This window comes from Sphaerodactylus townsendi, linkage group LG16 (genome assembly GCF_021028975.2).
Source record: "Sphaerodactylus townsendi isolate TG3544 linkage group LG16, MPM_Stown_v2.3, whole genome shotgun sequence".
Taxonomy (NCBI): Eukaryota; Metazoa; Chordata; class Lepidosauria; order Squamata; family Sphaerodactylidae; genus Sphaerodactylus; species Sphaerodactylus townsendi.
Window position 1 is genome coordinate 16,517,058 of NC_059440.1, and position 26,780 is coordinate 16,543,837.

Genomic DNA, 26,780 nt, shown 5'->3' on the forward strand with positions numbered 1-26,780 from the left:
TTCTTTCCTGTCCCCAAGCAAACCTCTGGCAAAGCCAGGAATCTTGCCCCTGTCCCCACCCCTGTGCCTTAAAATCCAAGCCTCTCTCCCCCCACCCCCAATCACACCATTCAGACCTGGAGGTTGTTCAGCGGCTCCATCTTCATGACCGGTCCCAAAGTGTTGAGGGGGAGGGAGACGTCGATGCTCTGGTTCGGCATCAGAGGAGTGTGGATGGCCAAAGGGGTGCTGGGAATGACTCCAAAACTGGAGAGACGAGAAAATTTTGAAATGACTTGTTGAAGCACCAGGAGGAGGAGGAGGAGGAGGAGGATTGGATGTATACCCCGCCCTTTCTCTCCTGTAAGGAGACTCAAGGTGGCTGACAAGCTCCTTTCCCTTCCTCTCCCCACAACAACACACCCTGTGAGGTAGGTGGGGTTGAGAGAGTCCTGAGAGAACTGTGACTAGCCCAAGGTCACCCAGCAGGAATGTAGGAGTGCGGAAACACATCTGTTTCACCAGATAAGCCTCTGCCACTCAGGTGGAGGGTTGAGGAATCAAAGCCGGTTCTCCAGATTAGAATCCACCTGCTCTTAACCACCACACCACGCTGGCTCTCTCAGCTTTCGTTTCAGAAGGGGGGAAAAGAGACAGCTGGTGCGGTCTAGCGGTTAAGATTGTTGGCCTAGGCTAGACCCTAGCCTACCTCGCAGGGTTGGGAGAGTCAAACTGGAGGGGGAACCTTTTGTTTGCTGGCCTGAAGTCCTTGAGGGAAGGGAGGGAGGGGGGAAAATGTACCAGATGGATATAGAATTGCCTTGCTGGCTCAGAACAACAGACCGTCCATTCCGTCTAGAGTGCCCAACCCGAGAAGATGGTACTGAGTCTAGTGGGTCCAGTGCTCAGCTTGGTCTATAGCAGCTGAATAGAATTCCAGGTAGCCAACCTTAGGAAACCCTTAAAGGCACCTGAGTCTTTGGAAGAGAAGGTAGCAGCTTACACCAGTTCTCATGTTGGTGAGGGAGCAAGCTTGTTTCCTGCTGCCTCAGAGACTAGGACCAGGAGCAATGGGCTCAAGGTGAAGGAAAAGAGATTCCACTTAAACATTAGGAAGAAGTTCCTGACCGTCAGGGCTGTTTGACAGTGGAATTCGCTGCCTCGGAGTGTGGTGGAGTGGAGGTTTTTAAACAGAGGCTGGATGGCCATCTGTCAGGAGTGCTTTGATTGTGCGTTCCTGCATTGCAGAGGGTTTGACTTGATGACCCTTGTGGTCTCCGACTGTATGATTCCACGACTTCAGATCCAGAATAGAGAGGCCCCTCTGAGGATGCCACCTTCTGACAGTGACCACCACTGGTCAAAATGGGACTGCAACCAAGGCGTTCCTGCCCAAGGGAAATGCACCAGGCTTCCTCTGGTAGCCTTTTCAGAAGAACTGGTTCGACGGATTCAGACCAGAAGCAAAAGCATGGACTGGTTAGGCACAAGCCTAGAGAAAGGCAGATGCAGGTGGAGGACCGCTCCCTTGTTTCAGCCAATAAAGATATAACCAGGCTGCCAAGGTGTTGCCCTTACCTGTTCTTATTAAACTGAATGGCAAAGTCTGTCATGTGCTGCAGAGCCTTGTTGCTGAAGCTCATGTCCATGTAGATGTGTCCTTGTCGGTGACCGAATGTTCCACAGATCTCCAGCCCTTTGGCCTTTACTGCCGGCAGCCAGACCTAGGCAAGGTATTGGGAAAAACAGCGGTCAGGGCTGAGCAGCGTCTAGTTCAAGAAACCATCAGCTGCCCTGATAAGATCTATTTTAAACAGGAGAGTGGACAGTGGCAGGCTCGGGCAAAGCTTTTTTCCCAGTGGAAAAGCCGGCGAACAGTCACAGGTGCCCGATTTAAATTAAGAAGAAGAGTTTGGATTTATATCCCCCCTTTCTCTCCTGTAAGGAGAATCAAAGGGGCTTACAATCTCCTTACCTTCCCCTCCCCACCACAACAAACACCCTGTGAGGTGGGTGGGGCTGAGAGAGCCCCGAATAACTGTGACTAGCCCAAGGTCACCCAGCTGGCAGGTGTTGGAGTGCACAAGCTAATCTGGTTCCCCAGATAAGCCTCCACAGCTCAAGAGGCAGAGTGGGGAATCAAACCTGGTTCTCCAGATTAGAATGCACCTGCTCTTAACCACGACACCATGCTGGCCCATTAAGTTGCACAGAAGGGAAAAGTGAGTAAAAGTGGGAAATGGCTGCGCAAGACAGAGGTGGGGAAAATATACACGGGAGCTGCATTAGTCCGGCGTACCGATTTGGGGGATATGTATCCGCCGGGAGCCATGCCGATGCCGGAGGAGAGCTCAAAGAGGTCATTGAGGCCGCTGCTGACCACAGCTGGAGTTGGTGAAGGGGCAAAGGTCGCAGGCACCGACGAGGGAATGAAGGTCTGTCCCACCTGGTTGCGGGGAAAAAGGTACGCGCTTAACATTTCGCAGGCAGCAGATGCCTCATTAAATAAAGCATGAACTCACGCAATATCCTGAATATTTTAGAGCTCTTTACAGGCAGCTTGCTGAATTATCAAGAGAGCTAAATAATGCATATGCATGCCGATGCACTCCAGGACTTAATCCCCGCAATCATTCCCCATCACCTTCGCCCCGTGATTGCCCTCGAAACCGCCACTCATAGCTCCTCCTATTTTTGCAGGCACAAGAAATCTCTGTAGGGGAATGCGCCGGGTGTGTGTGTGTGTGTGTGTGTGTGTGTGTGTGGAAAACATGCTCAAAGAAGCAATTTGGCCCCAACTCGAACTAATCAGCTTCTCTTCCAGGATCATACTGACATTTGTGAGATCTTGAGAACATGCCAAACTATAGCCACATTTTTTTGTTTTAAAATGCAGATGCCCGGGAACCACAGACAACAGGGAAGTCAGTCCAGGAGCTGCTGGAGTTACAAGACCGATCGAGGGAGCTGCGGAAGAGGGCGGGAGTCTCGTTTTTGTCCCTGCCTGCTGCCGCCTCTTATCCCCCCAACCCCGAGCTCATTTTCCCCCTGGCTCAGTTAACTGCTCCCGGTCCTGCTGTGATTTGGGCACAGATTGCGATCCAGGAGGGTGCCGTGGGCCATCCCTTGGCGAGTGATGAGTCCTCAGGGGATGAGAAGAGCCCAGTAAGGCCAGACCGGGTTGGGAACCAACAAGGGCTGGGCTTGGAGCAGCCAGGGCCCCTGCAGGAGAAGCGCGCGCCCTTTCCGCACATGCAGATTAACGTGCTTTCGATCCACTTTCAATGCACTTTGCAAGCTGGGTTTTACTGTGCGGAAGAGCAAAATCCACTTGCAAACAATGGTGGAAGTGGATTGAAAGTGCATTATTCTGCATGTGCGGAAGGGGCCTCAGAGAAGGCACCTTTTGCAGCAGGGGGAAGCAGAGTCTTCACAGGAGGAAGACTAACGTGCTGGAAGACCCTATATCAAGCAGGCTCACGGAGTATACAAGCCTGGACTGACCCTCGGACTGGTCACGTGGAAATCTGACTCTTGGACTGGATTCAGCTCCCTGCTGCAATGTGAAAACTCTGTCGAGCAACTGAAGCCGGGGCAGAGACCTCAACCCAAGGTGGAAAGCAGGATAACTGGCCATGACACCCTAAAGGAAACCCCCTCCCCTCTCCTCCTCCTCCACCCCTCACTCCCTTCCCTCTGCTAGGGTGGGTGGGCCATGTCCAGATGCCGGCCCCCTCCCCTTCCCCTCTCTCCCTTGCATGCCACCCCTCCCTCCCTCCCCTCCCTCACATGCCACCCTTCCCTTCCCCTCCCTCCGCTAGGGTGGGTGGGCCATGTCCAGATGCCGGGGCCCCTCCCCTTCCATCCCCTCCCTTGCATGCCACCCCCTCACTCCCTCCCCTCCCCTCCCCTCCCCTCCCTCACTCCCCTTCTGGGAAAGTTTACAGTTTTGACTTAGGGTAGGCCTCCCGTTCGCCCACTCTCGGCCTTAATTTCATGCCTCCAAGGAACTGAGCAGCAGGAGGGGGAAAAACCTTCTGTATAGCGATGCTCTTGGAATTTCTCCTAGTCTCTAAAGTAAAGACCACAGAGACTATGGGAAGTAGCCTAGAGAATCACCTGCAAGTGACGTCACATCCTTCCCAAACTCCGTTCTTCCCAGGAACTGCCGCTGAATCTCCCAGCATTTGCAGAGGCAGTGTTGGGAATCCTAACCTAGGGCTACCAACCACGACAGCTGTTTTAACAACCACTGGATTCCAGCCGCCTACTTCACTGAACACCTTGCTTAACTCAGTTTCAAGGGTCTGGTGGGGGAAGGGGGAGCATAAAGCACTTTTTAAAAAACCAAGATCTGAAAAAAGAATGGCGGCCACTTACTGCAGGGCTTCCTCCAATTCCCCCGCCAAGGTCACTGCCAAGCTGCAAGAGAGAAAGAGAGAGAGAGAGAGAGGAAGAGAGAAAGAGACAGAGAGAGACATCAGGCACTGGAAAACAAAAGAGTGTGTGGGTCCTGAAAGATGCTGCAAAGGCACACACACACACCAGCCCATTTGTGGAGCAGATGCAGAGTGCGTGCAGGGACCGCAAAACACCACAAGGAGAGAACGGGCTGCCAACCTGAAATCCGAAAAGCTCGCAGGGAGGAAAGTTGGACGTGGTGCATTGGACAAAAAGCAGACCCGCCACCAACTGCTCATGCGGGCTGGTTGGTCAGACAGCCGCCGGGAAGAACTCCAACCAATCAGGAACTCTGACATAGTGGGTAACAGACTTCCCTCTATGACACATCTCTGAAGATGCCAGCCACAGATGCAGGCGAAACATTAGGAACAAGATCCACCAGACCACGGCCACACAGCCCAGAGAACCCACCACAACCAGATCAGGAATTCCTTTGGTCAAGTGCCATTTAAAACAGTCTCATCAGCTCACTTCTAAACCGTTCCTAGACAGTGTTCCAAACACAGTGTTGACGCCAGCCAACCTTCCTTGGCTACTTTATTATTATCATGGTTATTATCACGCTTCATATCACAGCTGCACATTCTTTAGCTGGTTGTTGGCCTTTCATTACAGTGCGAGCCCCACCCAGAGGCCAGGGACATCGTGACGTACAGTTCGCGCAGATCCCAGAAGGCTGCCTTTCGAATCTGAAAGACATTGATGTGGTCAGTTGGTTGATATTTCAAGTGCAGCTCTGAGATTAAATAGGGTCAGTAGTTGGATGGGAGACGGCCAAGGGAGTCTGAGGTTGGTACGAGGAGGAGGGTAGCAGCCCCCCAAATCTGCCTGGAATGCCCCATGGACAGGGTCAGCATGAGCCAGCAGCAACTCAACAGCAGGTTCTTCTTCTTGAAGCAAGCAAAGTTTTGCTCTCAGCAGAGGCATCCCCCGAGGACCAGAGGCTGACTTGTCTAAAATGGCCAATCGTAACATGAGCCAAACCTCCAGGTTTCTCACTATTCTGAGACCAGAAGGAGAATTTGGATTTATATCCCACCTTTCTCTCCTGCAAGGAGACTCGAGGTGGCTGACAAGCTCCTTTCCCTTCCTCTCCCCACACCTTGTGAGGTAGGTGGGGCTCAGAGAGTTTGGAAGAACCGTGACTAACCCAAGGTCACCCAGCAGGAATGTAGGAGCGCGGGAACACATCTGGTTCACCAGATAAGCCTCTGCCACTCAGGTGGGGGAGTGGGGAATCAAACCCGGTTCTCCAGATTAGAATCCACCTGCTCTTAACCACTACGCCACTCTGGCTCTCTTGGGCCTATCCTGATGCGGGAGACAATAGATATGATACCCTGCTTCGTTCCCCCCCCCCCCAAAAAAAATTGGTTGAATGTTGCACTCAAATTGGGCGGGGGGGGGGGGGATCCCTGACGGTTTATTGTGGCTTTTTTTGTGTGTGTGTGGAAGTAATCGCATGTCATGACTGCTTCTCTTCAATCGATAGCCTCAAATTGGAGGAGAGGGCAAGTCCCAGGAACACGTGGCAAAAGGTGGCGGGGTGCGGGGGGGATCCTGAAAAGGAGGGGAAAGGAGGACTGGAAGCAAGACCCAAGCAGATTCCAGCCACGTGAGTGACACACAGCCCCTTCCCTGGGGGAGGCGGGGTGGGGGTGGGGTGGGGGCTCAGGATTATTCCCAAGAGAAATCAGAAGAGGGGGGAAAAGCAACCCCCATTAAAAAAAAAACAAGCTTGCATAAAGCAAGGCGGAAATGGCTTGTGAATAACTCTACATAATGAAGCCAGATGTTTTAATCTGCTTTTGCCAGCTCCTTTTGCCAAGCTTATCTCAAAAAAGCCACAGGCTGGGAAGCCAAGCTTGAAAGACACAATCAAGACTTCTCAGCCCTGATATTGGTGCGCTCTCTCTCTCTCTCTCTCTCATAAACACATTTTTTGAAACAAACCCCTGCCCCAGGGTTTGAAGCTCTTGATAAAAATGAAGGGTGGGATATGGGGGGTGGGGGGAGAAAGGAAAGGCTTCCAGGAATCATTTTCCTGCATCTGAGGAGCTCACGAGCTGGGACTGGAAGAGCAAGCTCAAAACGGCCGGAAACGTTTTGCTGCAGGTCACCGATCGTGTTTTGTTTTTCTTGTGTTCTCTTACATAAGAACATAAGAAAGAGCCTGCTGGATCAGACCAGAGTCCATCTAGTCCAGCACTCTGCTACTCGCAGTGGCCCACCAGGTGCCTTTGGGAGCTCATGTGCAGGATGTGAAAGCAATGGCCTTCTGCTGCTGCTGCTGCTCCTGCTCCTGCTGCTCCTTACCAGTTTGCGCAGCGCTGTTCTGGCATGCGGAGCTTTGCGGAGCGATGCAAAAGGTAAAGACAGGACCCTGCCCCGAGGAATTTACAATTTAAATGCTGATAAAAATGGAAGGCCGGGCTCAGACATCACGCGAACCCTATGGCTGGTGTTACGCCAGAAACCCAAATTGTGGCTTGAGATTTCAAACCACCAGGCCAGGCGTGCTGGACAGGTGTGTTTGCTCAAGGAACAAATAAACAGAATGTTCAATGACAAGTAAAGCATCAATCGAACCCGTTGGTTTTTGTACAACAAACCCACTAAGAAGGGGATTAAACTGTCTGTCAAAAGAGCAAAGCAGAATCAAACATCTTTGAATAATTGGTGCCAACCTGCAAATGATCTTGGATCCAATCGGCTCTTCTTGCTGATGAAAAAGGGAGCAAGTGGATCCCTTTGACCATACAAAAAAGGTATGCGGAGGATACCGGGACCTTCGCGGGCAAAAGCCACACAGGGGCTGTAGTTCAGAGGGGGCCCAGGTGAGTGGCCATGCTGGCTGGATTGAACCCTTCATTTCTTTTTTGAACAGTATCCAACTCCGCTTCCTTGTTTTGACTGACCTAAGCCCATACATTGTACCAAAGCAAGTTGTATTCTTCTTTGCAGGACAGAATGTTGAAATTCGTCTTGAGTATCCATGAGAAAGGCAGAGTATAAATTCACTAAATAAACAGAGCCTGATTATTTAATGTACCTACTGACCTCTTTTATCCCCAAAATAACAAAAGCTGGAGAGAAACCGTTCTTGATTAAAGCTGGAACTATACATCTTGGGAAGGCGTCTGACTAGTTCCTCTCTTCCCTCAGCTCCGGTCTGCCGACAGATCACTAGCAACAGCTTGTCAATTCAGATATTACAACACCAAGGTCAGCTGTGATTTTGGGACTGAGCTGAACGGGCCAGAGGCAAGAAACTGGCAGAATCGCAATGAGGGATGTGCACACTTTGTGCTCACAGAAGACTCTCAAGTTTTGCATCCGAAGAACACTTCCCCCCTAGGTTTCTTCAGCTTATTACAAGTCACACAACTGGAACCAACATGCACACTCTTGCATCTTCCGCAGATTGTTCTACAATTTTAACTCTCGAGTCACTTGTTTCGCTCCTGCCAGCTGCGCAGAGGGAGCTCTCCAGAGTTCTGAAATCCTATAATAGGAAACGGATGCGCCCTGGGCCCAGTTGGAAGAGCGGCAACTTTAACACAGGCCGTCTCCCCTGGCTGGCTGCATTTTCTCCAGCGCAGATGGGTCTTTCCCTTGATCTGCTACCTGAGATTCTTTAAATGGAGACACCAGGGGACTTGCTTAACTGAACCGAGGACCTCTCCTATGAAGTCACGATCCCTCCACTCTTTTCATTCAGAACCTTACTGTCATCTGCAAATTAATTCCCCTGAGGCATCCTGTATCCACACTGGCAGAGAGGAGATTAAAAAGCAGATGGGACAGGGTCTTTGCAGTGGTTTCACCTGGGTAGTGGGGCGGGGGAAGGGAAAGGGCGGTAGCTTTCTTTTAAAAAATGAAAGCTAACACTCCCCTGCCCCCATTCCCCCTTTGAGTCTCCTTACAGGAGAGAAAAGTGGGATATAAAGCCAAACTCCTCCTCCTCCTCCTCCTCTTATATTGACAGCAGCCACATACGCTTCGTGCTTTAACACACACGCACGGTTGCAGTTGTCGGCAAATATAATTCAAGTCGCACAAATCAAGTGCATCTTTTATATATATAATTCCTCTGAATCTGAATGATTTATTCTCATCCTGCTGATTTGTGGAAGTCACAGTAGCCGTCGTAAAAGCTAGAAAGTTGGTGGCAGTAGCTTTCTTTTTAAAAATGAAAGCTAACAGTCCGCTGCCCCCATTCCCCCGGGATGTCAGGTTCTGTGCTTTTCTTGCACCTTCTGCAGAACTGAAGCACTGCACTGTGCAAAAATCAGTGGCAAAATCATATCCTCTCTTCTGCCGCTGGGGCATCGCTTAGTGCGAGGTACCCCAGGAGTTCCCTGACTTTCCTACCACACTGTCAACCGTGCATATGGATGCCTTCTTTGTACTCATTAGCCATTGAATTAAAACTCCACTTCTTCTCTGACTGCCTCGGCATGCAGAAAGGCTGACCAGCTTTTCAAATTAAACCCTGCAGCTTCCTTTTTACCCCAGATATCTTCTCCTGCACTCGATGCTCCGCATCCTTCGTGTAACGTTGCAGGATCTCGATGGTGCTGTCGTGTGGAGGTTGTGGAAGTGCCTTCCCTGAAATGCTGCCCTGGTTCCTAAAGCAGCAGGCAGAACGATTGGCGAGAACGGCACGTAGAAGAGAAGCCGCTGCAGCTGGAACTAGCTCGCAGGGCAGGCTCTCTTCGACGGTCGCACGTCTTCAGCGGGAACAGAGCCAAGCTTTGCAAATTGAAAAAAAAAGGTTTCCTATAACTTCAGGTGCAGCAGTGTTGCCGTTTCATGGTGGCCCCGTGATGTCTTCCTCAGAGAGGTCTGATTTGTTTGCAGGAGGTTGGCTGCTGCTCCCCAAATGCTGTCAGATTCAAAAGGCGGCCCTGCTGGGATCTGCATGAATACTATGCCGATACATCACCATGTCCTAGGCCTCTGGGTGAGGCTTGCATTGTAATGAAAGGCCAACAACCAGCTAAAAGAACTGGCAGCTGTGAAATCAAACATAATCACCATCATCATGGATTTCAGAAATCTACAGCGGTGGTGCTAAAAACGCCGTCTCCTCCACCAGGAGTACCAGATTTGCTCACCAGGCTATCCAGCCCTCCTCCGAGAAGGTCCACGGCCCCCATCTGCATGGACGACACCTGGGGCACGTTCACCGGAGGCCCAAGGTCGAGGTTCAGCAGGTCTCCCAGGAGGTCCCCCTGGGACGGAATCACCTGGGGCTGCTCCAGGTTCGTAGCAGTCGTGGCCCCCACCGGGCTGTCTCCTGCGTCAGTGCTGCAAGGGGAGAGGGAAAGGAAAGGATCGGTTGTGGCGGCCCTCCAAAGAGAGGAGATGGATCTGAAAGAGGAGGAAGGAGCTTTTCCGGCTGCACTGATATGCCTTGGCCCTTGGCAAGGGAGAAAGGGCAGCATCAGGGCTGGGGGCCGTTGCCCCAAAGATCCGAATTCAAGTTCTTGCCTCGGTCAGGAATTCACACAGACGGCAGCATGCCATTATGTGCCATTTGGGTTGGTCTTAATAAAAGTTTTATGGTGGCTCCCAGCCTCTGGGCCAGGGGACCCCCAGGGAACTGTGGAGTTATCACAAGGGGTCTACACGTCAATCTAGCTTGGGCAGGTTTTCACTGTCCCCTACTATACGGGCTCACCAGCCTTGCTTCCAGACCAGTCATGCCCCCCTCCCCTCCAGCTCTCTGTATGGGTTTCACCCAACAACTTGCTTGTCATAGCACAAACACACCTCCTCAACTGAGTCTACCTGCTTTGACACCCCCCCACCACCACCACCAGTTAGCCAGGCTGGCAAGGAAAAGGAGATTGTGAATCCCTTTGAGTCTCCTTATAGGAGAGAAAGGGGGGATACAAATCCAAACTCTTCTTCTAATTCGATAACACCCCACTTTTCTCCCCAAGTGGCTTACGATATTCCCCCTTTTTCCACTTCACCCTCCAAACAACCCCGTGAGGTAGGTTAGACCGAGAGTGTGTGACCGGCCCAAGCTCCATGGCACAGAAGATTCGAACCCGAGTCTCCCAGCTCTGAGCCTGACTCTCTAACCACTACACCACGCTGGCTCTCACCGCAAGGCTGCTGTTAGGATTATGCCAAGACGATGTACAGGAAGTGTCATAAACACTTGAAAGAGCTATGCAAACGCACCATATTATTACTTAGAGGCTAATTACACGTTGCACAAACATGTAACTAAGCCAATGGTTTTTCTTTTCTTTTTGGAATAAAGGAGCACTGGGAAAGAACAGGGCAGAGAGAGGGACATTAGATCCTTCAATTCCAGTCATTTTTCTGCCCCGTCAAGTGGTTTTTCTTCCTCCAAGGAAGCAGATGTAGCTTTGCAAAAGTAAAGGTGTCTCGTGGAAAGGAGCACTGGACAACAGAAAGTGATTTAGGGCCGATAAACCATTCAGCCATCTGGCCAGCCTTAACTGGATGCAGAATATTTAATCAGACAGCAAGCAGAGACGGGGCTTTCTCATGGGTGGCCCCTCTCTGGTAAAATGCCCTTCTCGTTGAGGCTCGCCCTGCTCCTGCCTTACTCTCTTTCAGGCCTCAGGCTAAACGTTTCTTTTTTTACCTAGCATTTTGATTCAGCAGATGGGGTTGCAAAATTGTTTCCGTGCTCTGCTTCTAGCCTGTTTTATGAGCAAATCTCCGGTTTTATGATGCTGCTGAACACGTTCGCCTGCTTTTACGCTCTGGCTGGGTTTGTTTAATGGTTTGTTGGTTTTTTTAAACTCAAGTTTATTCTCAATGAAACAGTCTATAAAAGCACAACAGCTTGTCGGACTTATTCAGGTTGGCCCCAGTATGAACGTTCAGCAGCACGCAATGCCCAGATGATTCAGATCAAAAGGTTCATTTAACAAAAGGGTGAAAGCAGCACATTTCAGAAAAAGAAGAGGAGTTTGGATTTATACCCCACCTTCCTCTCCTGTAAGGAGACTCAAGGTAGCTTACGCAGCTCCTTTCCCTTCCTCTCCCCACGACAGACACCTTGTGAGGTAGGTGGGCCTGAGAGAGTTTTGAGAGAACTGTGACTAGCCCAAAGTCACCCAGCAGAAATATAGGAGTGGGGAAACACATCTGGTTCACCAGATAAGCCTCCGCCACTCAGGTGGAGGAGTGGGGAATCAAACCCGGTTCTCCAGATTAGAACCCACCTGCTCTTAACCACTACGCCATGCTGGCTAAGGTATCTATTTGCCTACTACAAGAATTAGACTGCTCAGGACCCAGTTCGTCAAGACAATTGCAGGACTTGGTGTTTCAGTGCCCGTGGGACAAATTTTGCCACTATTCTCACGCTGTATTAGATTTTACCATGTTTTACTGGGGAAGCTGCCTCCAGCAGGTTCACTGGAGAGGCAGGACAGAAAAGCTCCCGCACGAACAAACCGATGGGCTTTGGCCAGATGCAACAGGGCAGTCCCTGCAGCCTTACCTCCCGTGGTGGATGGGCAAATGCTTGCGGTGGATTCCGTGGCTGCCCTCCACGAAGGCGTTGGGGGGCTTGTGGTACACGGAGGCCAAGGAGCCAATGTGGCAAATCAGCTCGTCCAGCAGGGTGGGCTCGATCAGGTCGGTTTCCTCGGAGATCAGGGGCTTCTCCGACAAGACCACCTCCTTGGCGGTCACGGGATCCGTGGAGAGGAGGCGCCAGTAGATGTAGCCACGGTCCCGCAGGTCTGGGTTGTCGGAATCCTAAAAGGTTAAACACAGAACGTCGAGGTCGCTTGTACAGTTAGGATTTAGTCAGTGACTCTGATGTTTGTGGGGATACGACAGTTTCCAAAGAGATGGGAAGCAAAGGGAAGGTCTCCGGCTCCGTGGAGCCTGCAAAAGCAACAACAGAGAGATAAACAAATACTTGGAGGGGTGAAGAAGGATGGGAAAGGGTCAAGCAGGTTATTCTGCACTGCACGAGCACACCGTGCATTTGAACCATGGGAACCACAATGCTATAAGTCATTGCAAGGGCCCCCCTGGCCCAAAACCAAAAGCCCATCTGATCCAGCACCTTATTGTGGACAACCAAGTGCCTCCAAGAAGCCCTCAAGCAGGTTATCTAGATAGCAGGACACCCCCAGCTGAGTTATCCCCACCCACCCAGACTGGTATCCTGAGGTACCTGCCTCTGAACCCAGGGACTAAGAAGGAGAAGAGTTGGTTTTTACACCCCGCTTTTCTCTACCTTAAGGAGTCTCGGAGTGGCTCACGGTCACAATCCCTTCTCCTCAGCACCACAGGTATGGTGTGAGGTAGGTGGGGCTGAGAGAGTTCTGAGAGAACTGTGGTTAGCCCAATGTCACAGCAAGCTTCGTGTGGAAGAAACAAACCCAGTTCACAAGATTAAAACCCACCACTCATGTGCAGGAGTAGGGAATCAAACCCGGTTCTCCAGATCAGAGTCAGCCACTCTTAACCACTACACCACGCTGGCTCTCCTTTGTCATGACGCTGCCTGATTCCGCTCCACAAGTCCACTGTGCGCTGTGCGAAGAAGCAATCCTTTCCATCAGCCCTGATCTTAAAATTACCTGAGTGACACCCCGCCCCCTTTCCAGTGTTGAGAGATGGAGAAGAAATCCTCCCTTTCTACACCATTCACAACACATCGCACTTCCTCCCCGCTCCCCATACACACACTTTAGGGAATGTGTCAGGCATCGCTGCGGGAGCTGAGCCAATCGACAGGCCTCTCTACAGCACGTTCTTGTGGTTGAAAGAAATAAGTGCAAATGATCCTGAAGGACGCGATTGGGAAAAATATCACCCAGTGTAAACCAACGGAATGTCTGTGCTGAATTCACAGAGTTAGGTACTAAGAGAATGTATTTATTCAGCACCAGAGAGCTTTAATGGGAAAACAAAAATCCATCGTAACAGCAGACTTGATGGAGAAATGTTGAGGGATTGGAGGGCAGAGAAGTGGAGGCCATTCACAGAGAAGGGAACACCTCAGGCATGCACAAAAATATTTGCTAGTAAGTTACAGAAAAGGCCTGAGCGTGCTCATTGCCGTGGAAATGTAGAGGGCAGCAGAATATCAGCTAAAGGACAAGCATTGGGAAGAGAAGGAAAAATGGGCCTACTCAAGCCCTCGGTAGCTTACAGCAGGGGTCCCCAACCCTTTGGAGCCAGAAGGCACATCTGGAATTCTGACACAGCATGGTGGCAGCAGCAACAAAATGGCCGCCACAGGAGGCAGAACCAGTCATAAAAAGACTGCCACAGAACTTCAGTAAGACTGTATAGATACTTGTGCTGTGGTGGCAGCTGCCGCCAAAGCAACGCTTTTAAAAAAAAATCTGCATAGCCCATCTAATCTCCAATAGTCAGTCAGAAGCCTGGCTGGGCAAAAGCTCTACTTGACCCAACTAATCCCTCAATTACACTTGGCGGGCTCCAGAAACACTGTTGGTGTGCATCATGGCACCCACGGGCACACCCCTGTCTTCTAGTATCCTGGAGAAGGAGATAACAGATGGGGGGAGGGGGGCATTTGCCATTCATTGGCTGCCATCCCACAATTCCTTGCAGGCTGTCAGCATGCAAACCATTCCAAAATAATTCTGCCACTTTTTCCCTCCCCAAATTGACTAGGGTGATGAAAAAATAAAAGTGCCCACTTGACAATCACACTTTCGCACAGATGACACCCCCAGTAGGACTCTCCCAGCCAGATTCCTTGAAGCTACTGATGAGCTGGACAAAACGGCCCTAATACAGCCAACCCCTGTGGTCTGGCAATCAGAGACGCCCAGGGCTCTGAAGTGGCTTCACGCTCAGCTGTCCCAACTAATCTCTGCGTATCTAAAATCCCTTCTTGCAAAAGCGGGTAGTGGAGTCTCCTTCTTTGGAGGTTTTTAAAGAGAGGCTGGATGGCTGTCTGCCAGGAATGCTTTGATTAGGTGTTCCTGCATGGCAGGGGGTTGGACTGGATGGCCCTTGGGGTCTCTTCCAACTCTAAGATTCTATGAAAAGCCTCTTACACAACTGAACATCATATCGGGCGGTGGCAAAGAATTCAGCAAGGCTGGTTGTGCTGTGTGCAGGCAACAACATGCACATTCTTGCACAAGCGCACACACATGCTAAATCTAACAGGCCAAGCTGCCCACAGATCTCCCACAATAGAAAAAAGTGCCCTATGAACACACAGATCTGAAAATCGACTAGATAAGAGGCAGCCGAGGCGGTTGAAACTGCCTGTGTGGTTTTTCATATCCAATGAATAAATTCCCCAAGTCCGGTCATTTCTTCTTTCTCCCAGATTTTGACAGGGGCAGCTGTGCTTTGGCGATGCAAGTATACTCCACGCAGCTTCACAGTGATCCCCCTTCAGAGATGTTTTCAAGGATTCATCCCCGAGAAAACTCGGGGGAGGGGAGGACGGACATGACACTGGTTTATAAAATCACGCAAGAGGTGGAGCAAGTGGAAATCTGTTATTTCCACGTCCCATAATGCCAGAACTTGGGAGCCCCCAGGGCAATTGAATTCAGAATTGACAAAAGGACATTTTTTTTTATCCCATGAGAAATTAAGCTGCGGAACTCACCGCGGGTGATGGAGAGGGCTGGAATAAATCAAGTTGAAACACGCAGCGATGATTGACATAAATAGATAATGGATGAGCTTTTCACTGTTGCGGTAACAAGAGCAAGCGTGGTGTAGTGGTTAAGAGCAGGTGGATTCTAATCTGGAGAACTACGTTTGATTCCCCACTCCTCCACTTGAGTGGTGGAGGCTTATCTGGTGGACCAGATATGTTTCCGCACTCCTACATTCCTGCTGGGTGACCTTGGGCTCTCCAGAACTCTTTCAGCCGCACCTTCCTCACAAGGTGTCTGTTGTGGGAAGAGGAAGGGAAAGGAGCTTGTCAACCACCTTGAGCCTCCTTACAGGAGAGGAAGGTGGGAGATAAATCCAAACTCCTCCTCCTTCCACTCAACTAAATGTCAGCATCTCTGTGACCCTGTAAGAAGTGTCCATTGTTTCTGGGGGGATTGCCTTGGAAGACCGTCTTTCTCTTCTGCTTTATTTTACTTTGTTTTCCTGGTTTCCCTTGGTTCGGTTATGGCGGCTTAGCTGACTTCTATGCAAAAGGTTGTTTTTGTCCCAGACAGCTGAGCTTTTGCAGAGCACACCGAATCCTGACGGGAGAAGACTTGAGCCTGGAGTGATATTCTTTTTCATTGGTTCTGCTTATTGGTCATCTGCAAACATACTGGTTGCTACTGTGATGTCAGACTTTCTATAGTTGCCTAAACTGTCTTTTGATTCTTGGCATACCTTGAGAGCACAAGCTTCGGTCTCCTTTGGATTGTCCTCGGCACGGTCAACAAACCTGCTATATTCCTCCTTACTGAGTTAGTTAGGATTCTCCCATGTTACGTAGCATGTTCAACGGTTCTCTCAGGATAGCTCATGAACTGGCCACCCTCATCAGGGGCCCCGCCACTCTGGCCATGCTGGCAGGGGGGCTGATGGGGAATTGGTAGTCCATGAACATCTGGAGGGGCCATAGTTTCTGGAAGACCCCTGCTGCAGCATTATCGAGGCAACTCCTTTTTTATTTCTTTGACCTTGGATTACAGGACAAAGAGCACCCTTGGACTGGCGGGCGCATAGCGGAAGGCCACGAGCTCAGATGGCTTGAAAGGGGGATTCAATGGATTCCTGGAGAAGTTGTCCACCCATAGCTGCCGCAGTTATGGCGGGTCGGTGGTGACCTTTGGAACCCAGATGTTATGGACTACACTTCATACTCATCAGCCCCCTGCCAGCATGGCCAATTGTCTATGCTGGCAGGGGCTGATGGGAATTGTAGTCCATAACATCTGGAGTGCCAAAGGTTCGCCACCACGGAGCTATGGTGATGAAAAAGGACTTCCACCATCAGAGGCAGCAAATCCCTGAATAATAGTGCCAAGAAGAAGAATCAGGAAAAGGCTGCAGCCTCTGAGCCCTGTTGCTTAGCCTTCAGAGCAGATGGCTAGAAGTTGTGTGAAACTGGATGCTGGGCTAAACGGACCACCGGTCTGATCTGGAAGGGCCTGTTGTCAGAAGGCAGCCGGCGTCGGGCTGAAGGAAACCCATCTCCCAATTATCATTTTAATAGCATGCAAAACTGGCTTTCCAAAAAGCGAACCGAAGCACCAGCTCCAGCTTGAGGCTACTAGCAACAAATGGTATCATAACGTCTATAAATTCTGCTTACAAGACAAGGCAAGCAGGTTCAGTGCCAGGGATATCTAATTTTCTGGTAATTGCATCGCTTTTGTTTGCTGTCAGTCACAACGGCCGTGCAGTGCTAAATGTTATGGTAGCCGAACTTGGGAGCCGGCCAGATTTTCTAGCAGTCAGCAGGGAAAGGAAGAGTGAGGGAGACCCAAAAACACCCAGTAAAAGGTGAACCCACAGTTTTGGCTGGCCTCTCTTTCTCTTCCCGCATTATCTAACTTCCACCACATACAGTAAGCTTAACTCAGATGTTCCAGGTTTACCTGGAAACAGTATCCCTCTGGCATTACAACACCTGTAATCCCATCTTTTTTGGCGGGGGCAGGGGGGGATCCACAATTCATTTCCCAGTCATAAATGAGCATGCTACAAATTCGTGGGACGCTGAGCATTCACTGGAACGAAATAGCCCTCGGCTGGCATCTGAAGGCCAACAATTACGAGGCAAATTTCCCAGGGGAGGGTTACTGCCTTAATTTGGAGCCACTTCTAAAAAGGCCTGACGCCAAGGACTATTCAACATTGGAATGCTCTGCCACGGAGTGAGGTGTGGTCTCCTTCTTTGGAGACCATTTGTCAAGGATGCTTCAATTGTGTGTTCCTGCATGGCAGAGGGCTGGACTTGATGGCCCTTGGGGTGTGTGTCTCTTCCAACTCTATGATTCTATGAGTTTGTAAGCCACTTTGAGACTCCTTACAGTTGAGAAAAGAAGAGTGCAAATCCAAATACTTCTTCTTCATCATCCTTTGAGAGCCAGCATGGTGTAGTGGTTAAGAGCAGGCGCACTCTAAATCTGGAGAACCGGGTTTGATTTCCTGCTCTGCCACTTGAGCTGTGGAGGCTTATCTGGTGAACCAGATTAGCTTGCTCGCTCCAATACATGCCAGCCAAGGGTGACCTTGGGCCAGCCACAGTTCTTTGGAGCCTCCCAGTCCCAACCCACTCACAGGGCAGTTTGTTGGGGGAGAGGACGGCAAAGGGAAAAGAGATTGAAAGCCCCTTTGAGTCTCCTTACAGGAGAGAAAGGGAGGATACAAATCTAAACTCCTCCTCTTCTTCTTCTCCTTTACCCCAGCCTCCCTCCTGCCTGTGAAATTTCACAGACCCGCTGTTCACACCTGATCGGATCTCCGCAACCCAACTGCAATTAGACTCGCCAGTCTGCAGGCCTTGGGAGCATCTCAGCATTGTGACCCGACCCGCACTAGGCCGGGTTTACATTCTTCCAGGAGAGGCATCAGCTCGATTACTCTGCTTTGCTGGAGAAAGGGCGCTGGATCTCTCTGCTCCTGTGAATCAGATCCTTGGAACGACACCGTGTTCAGAAGAGGCTTGTTTTGATCTGGCCTTCTCCCCCACCCTCCCCTCTTTCCCCCCTTGTTCCACGGCATGCTCAAGAATGAATCAAGGCCGACACATAAATAAGCCGATGAGGATCCAAGGATGCTATTAAATATTTTGTGACTCATCACTCCAAATGAGTGGGGCTTGTCTTAGAAGCTGGCCTATTGAAGCTGTTCCATAACAGCTCTTCTGCAAGGGGTGGTGATTGCCACAGGAGGGGTGGTGATGGCCACTAACCTGGATCGCTTTAAAAGGGCCTTGGACAGATTTATGGAGAAGTCAGTCTATGGCCGTGGTGGCAAACCTTTTGCACCCCAGATGTTATGGACTACAATTCCCATCAGACTTCCTTCCAGCATAATGGGCCAATTGGCCATGCTGGCAGGGGCTGATGGGAATTGTAGTCCATAACATCTGGAGTGCCAAAGGTTCGCCACCACTGGTCTATGGCTACCAATCTTGATCCTCCTTGATCTGAGATTGCAAATGCCTTAGCAGACCAGGTGCTTGGGAGCAGCAGCAACAGCAGCAGCAGCAGAAGGCCATTGCTTTCACATCCTGCATGTGAGCTCCCAAATCTGTTACACACTGTGTCCACTGGACAGAGACTTCCCTCTGTGATACACCTCTGAAGATGCCAGCCACAGATCAGGCGAAACGTTAGGAACAAGATCCACAGACCATGGCCACACAGCCCAGAAAACCCACCACAACCAGTTGAATCTGCCCATGAAAGCCTTCGACATTACTTTACTGACCCCTCATACCCTTTGGAAGAATCTGAACTTCAGTTCCTCACCAATGAGCCCTCAGCTGAATTTGACTTAGACCTTCGTTCCTCTAAGGTCCTAGAAGGTTACTTACCCAATGACACGTACGGGAAATCATGGAACCAAGAACTTTTAGAAATTATGGAGAATGACAAACCTCAGAGCTCCTCGGCTTCAAATGCTACCTTCCCCCAGTTCTTTCACTGTCTAACATACAGCAGCAAGGGAGTTATGAATCCCTCTTTAAGCCTCATAACAATACAAATCGCTGCATTTTTCACAACACGGAGAACAAATTGAACGTAGTGTCAGAATGTGATTGACGCCAGGATAATTACAGGAATCCAAATTCTCCAATCAGCTTCCTGTCATGGAACATTGCTGGGTGGAGAAATAAAATCACTACTCCAGATTTCACAAACTTTCTTGAGGATTTCAAGGTCGTTATGCTCCAAGAGACGTGGCCAGACTCTCAAATATTTATGAATGGTTTGCTTTCTTGTTGCCTCCCAGCCTTGAAAAACCACGTAAAAGGCAGGAGTCAACCTGGCCTTGCCATAGATATGGATTTGGAATTGCCTATTACTGAACTACCTTCTTGCGATACTGTAGCCCGGTCCTTGCTCTGTACTTCCTGTTTCCCTCTGGCCCTGTGCTTTGTAATGTGTGGTGATTTAGGGGCACTCGGACGCCATTTCTTCCTGCTACACGGCCTTGAGAAAGTATTTTGCATTCCTGTTCTGTATCACCCTCCTTTGATATCTCAGGATGGGGGGAGGGGGGGCATCGGGGCATTAAAAAGTGTTGTTTGAAAACAGTCCTCAGAACTGGCTTTCTTTGGCTAGACCATGTCTGTCAATAAAGGCTTCTGATCGAAATCACTGAGTCTGATACTGGTTGCAGATCCGGGGGCTTGATACTAGCATACACCACAGGGCTGTTGTGAGGATAACATGGAGGAAAGGAGAACACACAGCTTTCCTTTCTTGAGCTGAGAGCAACATCTGTTTCTTTCCCCACCTACAACGTGATGCTTACCTGTGTGGCCAGACTCAACACTTGTTGAACCAGTTCCTGTGTCTCAGATGGCTTCTTCAAGAAGAGCTTCACTATGGCGGTCAGTAAGGTGAGCTGCACCTGAAACAAGGAAAGAACAAGGTGATTGGAAAGGTTTGCACTGGCTTTCCATCAGCAGCAGGCTGGCTTTGTCCTGCCAAGAGCTGCAACTAATCACGTGTAAGACTTGTCACCCAAGTTAAGAAAATCTCCTCTAGTTGGCTGTATGAGATTTAAAAATATATATATTATTTTTCATTGCAAGGACTAGGGGCCCGGCACCCACCCCTTGATCTGGAAAACCCGCACAAATAATAATAAGAGTTGGATTTATGCCACACCTTTCTGTCGTGTAAGGAGACTCAAGGTTTCTTACAAGCTCCTTTCCCTTCCTCTGCCCACAATAGACACTTTGTGAGGTTGGTGGGGCTGAGAGAGTTCCGAAGAACTGTGACTAGCCCAAGGTCACCCAGAGCTAGATACGCGGAGTACCTGGGTGCTTTCATCGTGGAAGCCCTCCAGAAAGCTTTCCAGGAGCTCGTCCGCGTTGTCGATCCTCTCTCTGCGTGATCATTTCACGATCCAGATCATATGGCTGCTTTCGGGTGATCCGGCTTTCGTCCAGGGAGTCCAGAAAGTTCTCACACAGGAGTGGCGCTTATGATGCTGCTGCGTACCTGGTTGACACACGACAGAGCTTAGCGACCTGGAGTTCTCTCAGAGGCCCTGTCGTGTTCTGAAGGAGTTGGGCCGCTTAACAGTTTCAAAACGTCTCCTCTTTTAACTGCTAAGGTTCTTTCTCCCTCCATCTAATTCCCTCCCATCTCCCTAACCTGTGGACCATATGTTCCCTTTGACCCTCACTGTTTTTGGCTTTTGATACTGGGTGTGCTTATGGACAACACAGAAAATGTTCCCAACCTCTTAACCACAGGTAGGAATTAAGTCTTGCTGGCTCCTCCACACCACAAATTCCCCTCTCCCTTCCCTCATCCCAAAGGACGGTAATTCAGAATCATATCTACAACATTAACCATGGTTAGCTGGAACTGGCCTCATACCCTGGTTTCAAATGGCATTCAAGCCCTGGTTTCATGCTATTTATAGTTAGCATTAAAAACCACATGGAAACAATGCTGCACCACAGGTAGTTTCAAAAGAGGCGGGCCGTTAATGCCAGCGGCGGGCGAGCCCACAGCACCAGGTGATTTCCCAGTCGCATCCTCTCACTTTTTTGGGCCAAAAGGCTCCGTTTCGCTACTTACTTATTGGGGTATTTGCGGAAGATGTCCCGGATGACCACAATGGCTTCCTGGACCACGTAATTGACCTTCGTTTGGATGAGATCCAAAAGGGTGCTCACGCAGCGCTCGGCAGATTGCTGTGGAAAGGGGAGGAGAGGAAGAGCGGATCAGGCAAAGCGCTGGGTCCAGCCACCCAGACTGCACATATGATGGCATTGGTGGAATCAGGAGATAACCTCGCAGGGATACTGGCAGAGGTGGGATAAGTGACGGCTGCTCTACGAAACTGACAAAGAAATTGAGAAACCTTTGGCCGTTCTCCAGGAAAACACAAACAGCCCAGGGGATTAAAAAATGAAAGGGGGAAAAAAGGAGCAACGGAAAGATTCACACCTCCACCTTGATGGCACATCGCCCGATGGCACGCACAGCCTTGCGGACAAAGTCCACATCCACCTCCGTGGCGTATTCTTTCAGTTCTGCCAGGACCTGTCAGAAAAACAGAAACGACAACAAAAAAATCAAGATTTTCATTAGAAGAACAAGAGTTTGGATTTCTCTCCTGTCAGGAGACTCAAGGGGCCTTACAATCTCCTCTCCCTTCCTCCTCCCCAACAAACACCCTGTGAGGTGGGTGGGGCTGAGAGAGCTCTGAAGAACTGCGACTAGCCCAAGGTCACCCAGCTGGCATGTGTTGGAATGCACAAGCTAATCAGGTTCCCCAGATAAGCCTCCACAGCTCAGGTGGCAGAGCGGGGAATCAAACCCAGTTCTCCAGATTAGAGTGCACCTGCTCTCAACCACTACACCACACTGGCTCTCACCACGCTAGGGTTCGAAGATGCCCGTATTTGAGATCTTCCCATCCACTGGCCTATTTCCATACAAGCTTTAACCACCAGAATCTTAAAAAAAATTCTAGCCCTCATGATTACAGAATTGTCCTAGAAATGGGTTTCAAGTCAACATCCAATACAGTGGAGTGGCTTTTAAAAAGCTATAACAGCTGAAGCTCTTTCCCTTTCCTGGCGAGTGTATCTACCTATCTCTTTTTATCCCACTCTTCTGCCACAGCAGTTTACAGTGCGCTCCTATGGTCACATGGTGGCAGCGGTGGGATCTTTCCATCACAGCTCCTAAGGAGAGTTCCACCAGTCTAAGCCCATTCATTTCAGTGGGATTAGACAGGAGTAACAGTGGGATTAGACAGGAGTAACAGGATTGCAGTGTTAGAGCCGCCTGCGCAGGCCCCTTTTCCTCTATGACTGACCTGAGCAATGTTGGCTTGAGACGCCAAACGGATCATGATGTCCAGCTTCTCCAGTTTGACGTAGATGGGGTCGTTGTACTTCACAAAGAAAACCTTGATCTCCTGCTTCAAGATTTCCGGCCTGGACAGGGGGAACGTGCACACAAACCGGAAAACAGTGTTCCAGGTCAGGGTGGACAACATGGTTTCTGTTTGGAACTTTAGCAAATCCACACTCCCAAACTTTAAGGAGGCTGTCTTGTTTTTTGTTAATTAAGTTTTTTGTTAGTTCTTTAAAATCAAAACTGACACAGAGGCAAAAGTTGTCCAAACTGCAAAGAATAAGCAACTAAAGAAATATATTTGGAGAAGCATCACCCCTTGGCATATCTATGGAGTGCATCTGAGAGTTTCATTCAGTCTCTGCTACATTCACCTATGCAGATCCTGGTTTTTGGAGAGCCCTTGGTGGGAGGTCTGAGTGCCTTCCCTTCCCAAGTAACTTGCTTCCAGTGGGCAATCGAGGAGAAGGAGGAGGAGCAGGAAGAAGAAGAGGGGGAGGAGGAGGAGGAGTCTGGATTTATACCCCGCTTTTCTCTCTTTTAAGAAGACCCAAGGTGGCTTACAAGCTCCTTTCCATTCCTCACCCCACAACAGACACCTTGTGAGGTAGGTTGGGCTGAGAGAGCTCCGAAGAACCGTGACTAGCCCAAGGTCACCCAGCTGGAGTGTAGGAGTGCGGAAACACATCTGGTTCACCAGATAAGCCTCTACCACTCAGGTGGAGGAATGGGGAATCAAACCTGGTTCTCCAGATTAGAATCCTCCTGCCCTTAACCACTACACCACCATTGGTATGACAGTGTCAGTTCGTACAATGGTACTTTCACACAGGGTTATAGGTGCCCTTCTGGGGTTGCTGGTAACAGGACCAGTCTCCCACACATCACATAGCCCTACGTTATCAGCAGCGATTCAAAGAGCAGGTTCCGGAAAGGCTCGTCAGGGGAGGTGGTTCCCTCACCTTTTCTGCACAATTAAGTTGATGTTCCTCAGGGCGACGTACTGGACTTCAGGCTCTCCGGACAAGAGGGTCACCAGAGGGGGAGCCAGCTTCTTCAGCAGCATGTTGTAGTAGTCTGAGTCCTTCGGGAGGAGCTCCAGGAACTTCATGAGGACCTTGACGGCCGACAGCACCACGGCGGAGTTGGCGTGAGAGAGGCGGGGGGTCACTCGTTCACAGATGCTGTGGAGAGAAACAGGAGGCCCCCCCCGGCAAGTTTTGTTCCAGTCCAATCTCCACATGACTTTAGAGATATGTCAAAAAAAGACATTTTGACTGACGGAAGGCACTCTCTTTGATCCATTCCACAGAACTCTGGCTTTGAAGAGGAAGAGTTGGATTTATATCCCCCCTTTCTCTCCTGCAAGGAGACTCGAAGGGGCTTACAATCTCCTTTCCCTTCCTCTCCCCACAACAGACACCCTGTGAGGTGGGTGGGGCTGAGAGAGCTCAGAAGAACTGTGACCAGCCCAAGGTCACCCAGCTGGCATGTGTCGGAGTGCACAGGCTAATCTGAATTCCCCAGATAAGCCTCCACAGCTCAAGCGGCAGAGCGGGGATCAAACCCGGTTCCTCCAGACTAGAGCCCACCTGCTCTTAACCACTACGCCACTGCTGCTTTGCCGGGAGGAACCATTGCCACTTAGGACTGATGGGCAGTGCAGGGCATTCCAAAGGGTATGCTCTGCTTGGCCCACTGGCCCATTCCCTGGCATAATGTACCAATACTTCCTTTATGCACAGTGCAATCCTGGTGAGAGTTACTTTAATCTAAACCCACTCAAAAGATTCTCTATGACGTACAAGTCAAGTTTCCCCCTGTGCCGGAAATGCAATTGTAAGGTGGGCTCCTTTTCCACATATGGTGGTCATGTGATCAAGCAAAAAAGTTCTGAATGAAGATTTACGGGTCCTGTAAATTAATAACAAAGGTAGAGCCAAGCCCACCCCAGAAATATTTCTGTTAAATGTGGTGAAAACAGGAAAGCAAAAGCTCGACAAATTGTTTATATATGCTCAAATGTGGAAAGATCGGAGAATATCTTCATCAGAAGACTGGTTACTTAAACTAATTGATTTTGTAGAAATGGGTAAAGTATCTGGTCTTTGATAAGAAATCGAAGTTGGGAATCTTTTGAAGAAACCTGGGGTCCTTTAATAACCTTGAAACAACATACCTCTTATTACATATCTCAAGCTTTGTGGTATAGGTCAGGGGTCTGCAACCTGCAGCTCTCCAGATATTTATGAACTACAATTCCCATCAGCCCCTGCCAGCATGGCCAATTGGGTTGATGGGAATTGTAGTCCATGAACATCTGGAGAGCCACAGGTTGCAGACTCCTGATATAGGTAGTATGCCAGCAAACAAGATGGAAAATATTTTTTGGATTAGCTCAAAAACTGAGTTAAACAGTTTTGTAGTATTCTTTGCTCTTTTGCTTAGTATTGTGGAGATAACTCTTTCTAATAAGCTTTAAAAGCTTAAAAGATTAGCAAAGAAAACATAATTTCTGTCTGGATAAAGTTTTCCAGTAAGCTATAAGTTACGTGATACAAGATGTGTGTTTGGGCAAAGGTTGGGAGTCTATGTTAATTGAAAGTAAGTGGTGATTTATTTGTCAATTTGTATGGATATTAATTGGAATTCAAGACTTTGTTTTGACTTTATTGTCCAATTTTTTAAAAAATAAGCCCATTTATTTCAATGGGTTTAGACTGGAGTAATTCCACACAGGATTGTGTTGTTAGTTGATTTCTTCCCCATTCTTCCATACTAAGGAACGTCCAGCGTGGCGTAGAACAACCACATAGGACCGTGGCGGCGAACCAATGGCACTCCAGATGTTCATGGACTACAATTCCCATCAGCCCCTGGCAGGGGCTGATGGGAATTGTAGTCCATGAACATCTGGAGTGCCATAGGTTCACCACCACTGACATAGGACATAACCAACACAAAACACAATTCTTCTTTTATAGCATCAATAATTACCAGTACCAACGAATGCAGCAGGGAGCAATAGGTTAGAATGGATTCGGTACAACTAGCTAAAAATGCAAAATAGTTCTGCACGGGAAATCCGCACATGCAGAATAATGCACTTTCAATCCACTTTCAATGCACTTTGCAGCTGGATTTCACTGCGTCAAACAGCAAAATCCACTTGCAAACAACTGAGAAAGTGCATTGAAAGTGTATTATCCTGCATGTGCGGAAGTGCCCTACCACTCTCAAAGGGATGCTAGAGAAGGAGAGGGCAAAGCACAGCAGGAGGGGTACAAGTTATTTCTTGCAGATTTCCTCCGGCCTCTTGAACTCAGAATTATGCTGCCTCCAAACCTCACCCCACGATCCGCAATTTGCCAATAAATGAAGAATGAAGCCAAAAGCCACTGATGCCAAGAACCCCAACAACATCCTGCAGCAATGAGTTCCACAGGATTCAAATGGGTGTCAAAAATAAAAGACACCCGACCAGTGGTGGGATTCAAATAATTTAACAACCGGTTCCAGTGGTGGGATTCAAAACATTTAACAACTGGTTGTTTACAAGCACCATTTTCAATAAACGGTTTCACTGGCGGTGCGAATCCTGTTGAATCCCACCTTTCATCGTACCTCGACATCTGCCATGATGGTGAAGTTGCTGGGTATTGTGAAATACTGGAGAGAAGCAGAGCAAAGCTGCCCGGAGCCTTAATGTTGGGCAACCTCAGGCTAACCCACCTCTGGGCTTCGCGGTCATCCTTCGGGTTGTAATTGGAGAGGCAGTCCAGGATGAAGATCTGGCCCCACTCGGTGCATTCGTTCAAGGCGGTCAGCAGCTTGTTAATGTTCTGCGGGTTGAGATCCAGCAAGTTGCTGTTCGGGTGAGACTCGCTGATTTCTGATAAGGCAGCTACGGCGTTGGCTACCACCTTGAGAAGATGAAGAAGAAGAGTTTGGATTTATATTCCCCCCTTTCTCTCCCACCCTCATCCTGGCCCGTTCATGCAGCTGGCTGTCCTGTTAGCGTTCACACAAAGGTGCATTTTAATTTCTTCCCTGCCTGCCTTTTTCCTGCCCTTCCTGCCTGTGAAGGCAGGCAGGACTGACTCCCGGGCCATGATACGGCCTGTTTCCCCTGCATGGCTCTGCAGATGGGAGCTGGTGAAGGGTTTTCGAGAATCGCGATTGTCACGATTCTCTAGTTCAAACATGCCTTGCAGTTGCAGCCGTTTCCTCAGCCACGGCTGCAAGTCATGTTAAAACAAAAGAATCACACATATCATGATTCTTGAAAGAAAAAAACCTGGGAGAATC

The 26,780-nt window shown here is 49.6% G+C and overlaps 1 protein-coding gene across 1 annotated transcript in view; it reads right to left on the reverse strand.

The window, feature by feature from the left end:
* LOC125445597 (AP-1 complex subunit beta-1-like) overlaps positions 1 to 26,780 on the reverse strand; it is a 69,269-nt gene that overhangs the window by 20,676 nt on the left and 21,813 nt on the right. Inside the window, 14 exon segments of the mRNA XM_048518727.1 lie at positions 117 to 246; positions 1,558 to 1,703; positions 2,279 to 2,425; positions 4,360 to 4,401; positions 9,564 to 9,756; positions 11,942 to 12,201; positions 19,900 to 19,998; positions 20,410 to 20,523; positions 20,525 to 20,594; positions 21,183 to 21,298; positions 21,555 to 21,650; positions 22,432 to 22,552; positions 23,435 to 23,656; positions 26,205 to 26,395. Coding sequence (XP_048374684.1) covers positions 117 to 246; positions 1,558 to 1,703; positions 2,279 to 2,425; positions 4,360 to 4,401; positions 9,564 to 9,756; positions 11,942 to 12,201; positions 19,900 to 19,998; positions 20,410 to 20,523; positions 20,525 to 20,594; positions 21,183 to 21,298; positions 21,555 to 21,650; positions 22,432 to 22,552; positions 23,435 to 23,656; positions 26,205 to 26,395 — 1,947 coding nt within the window.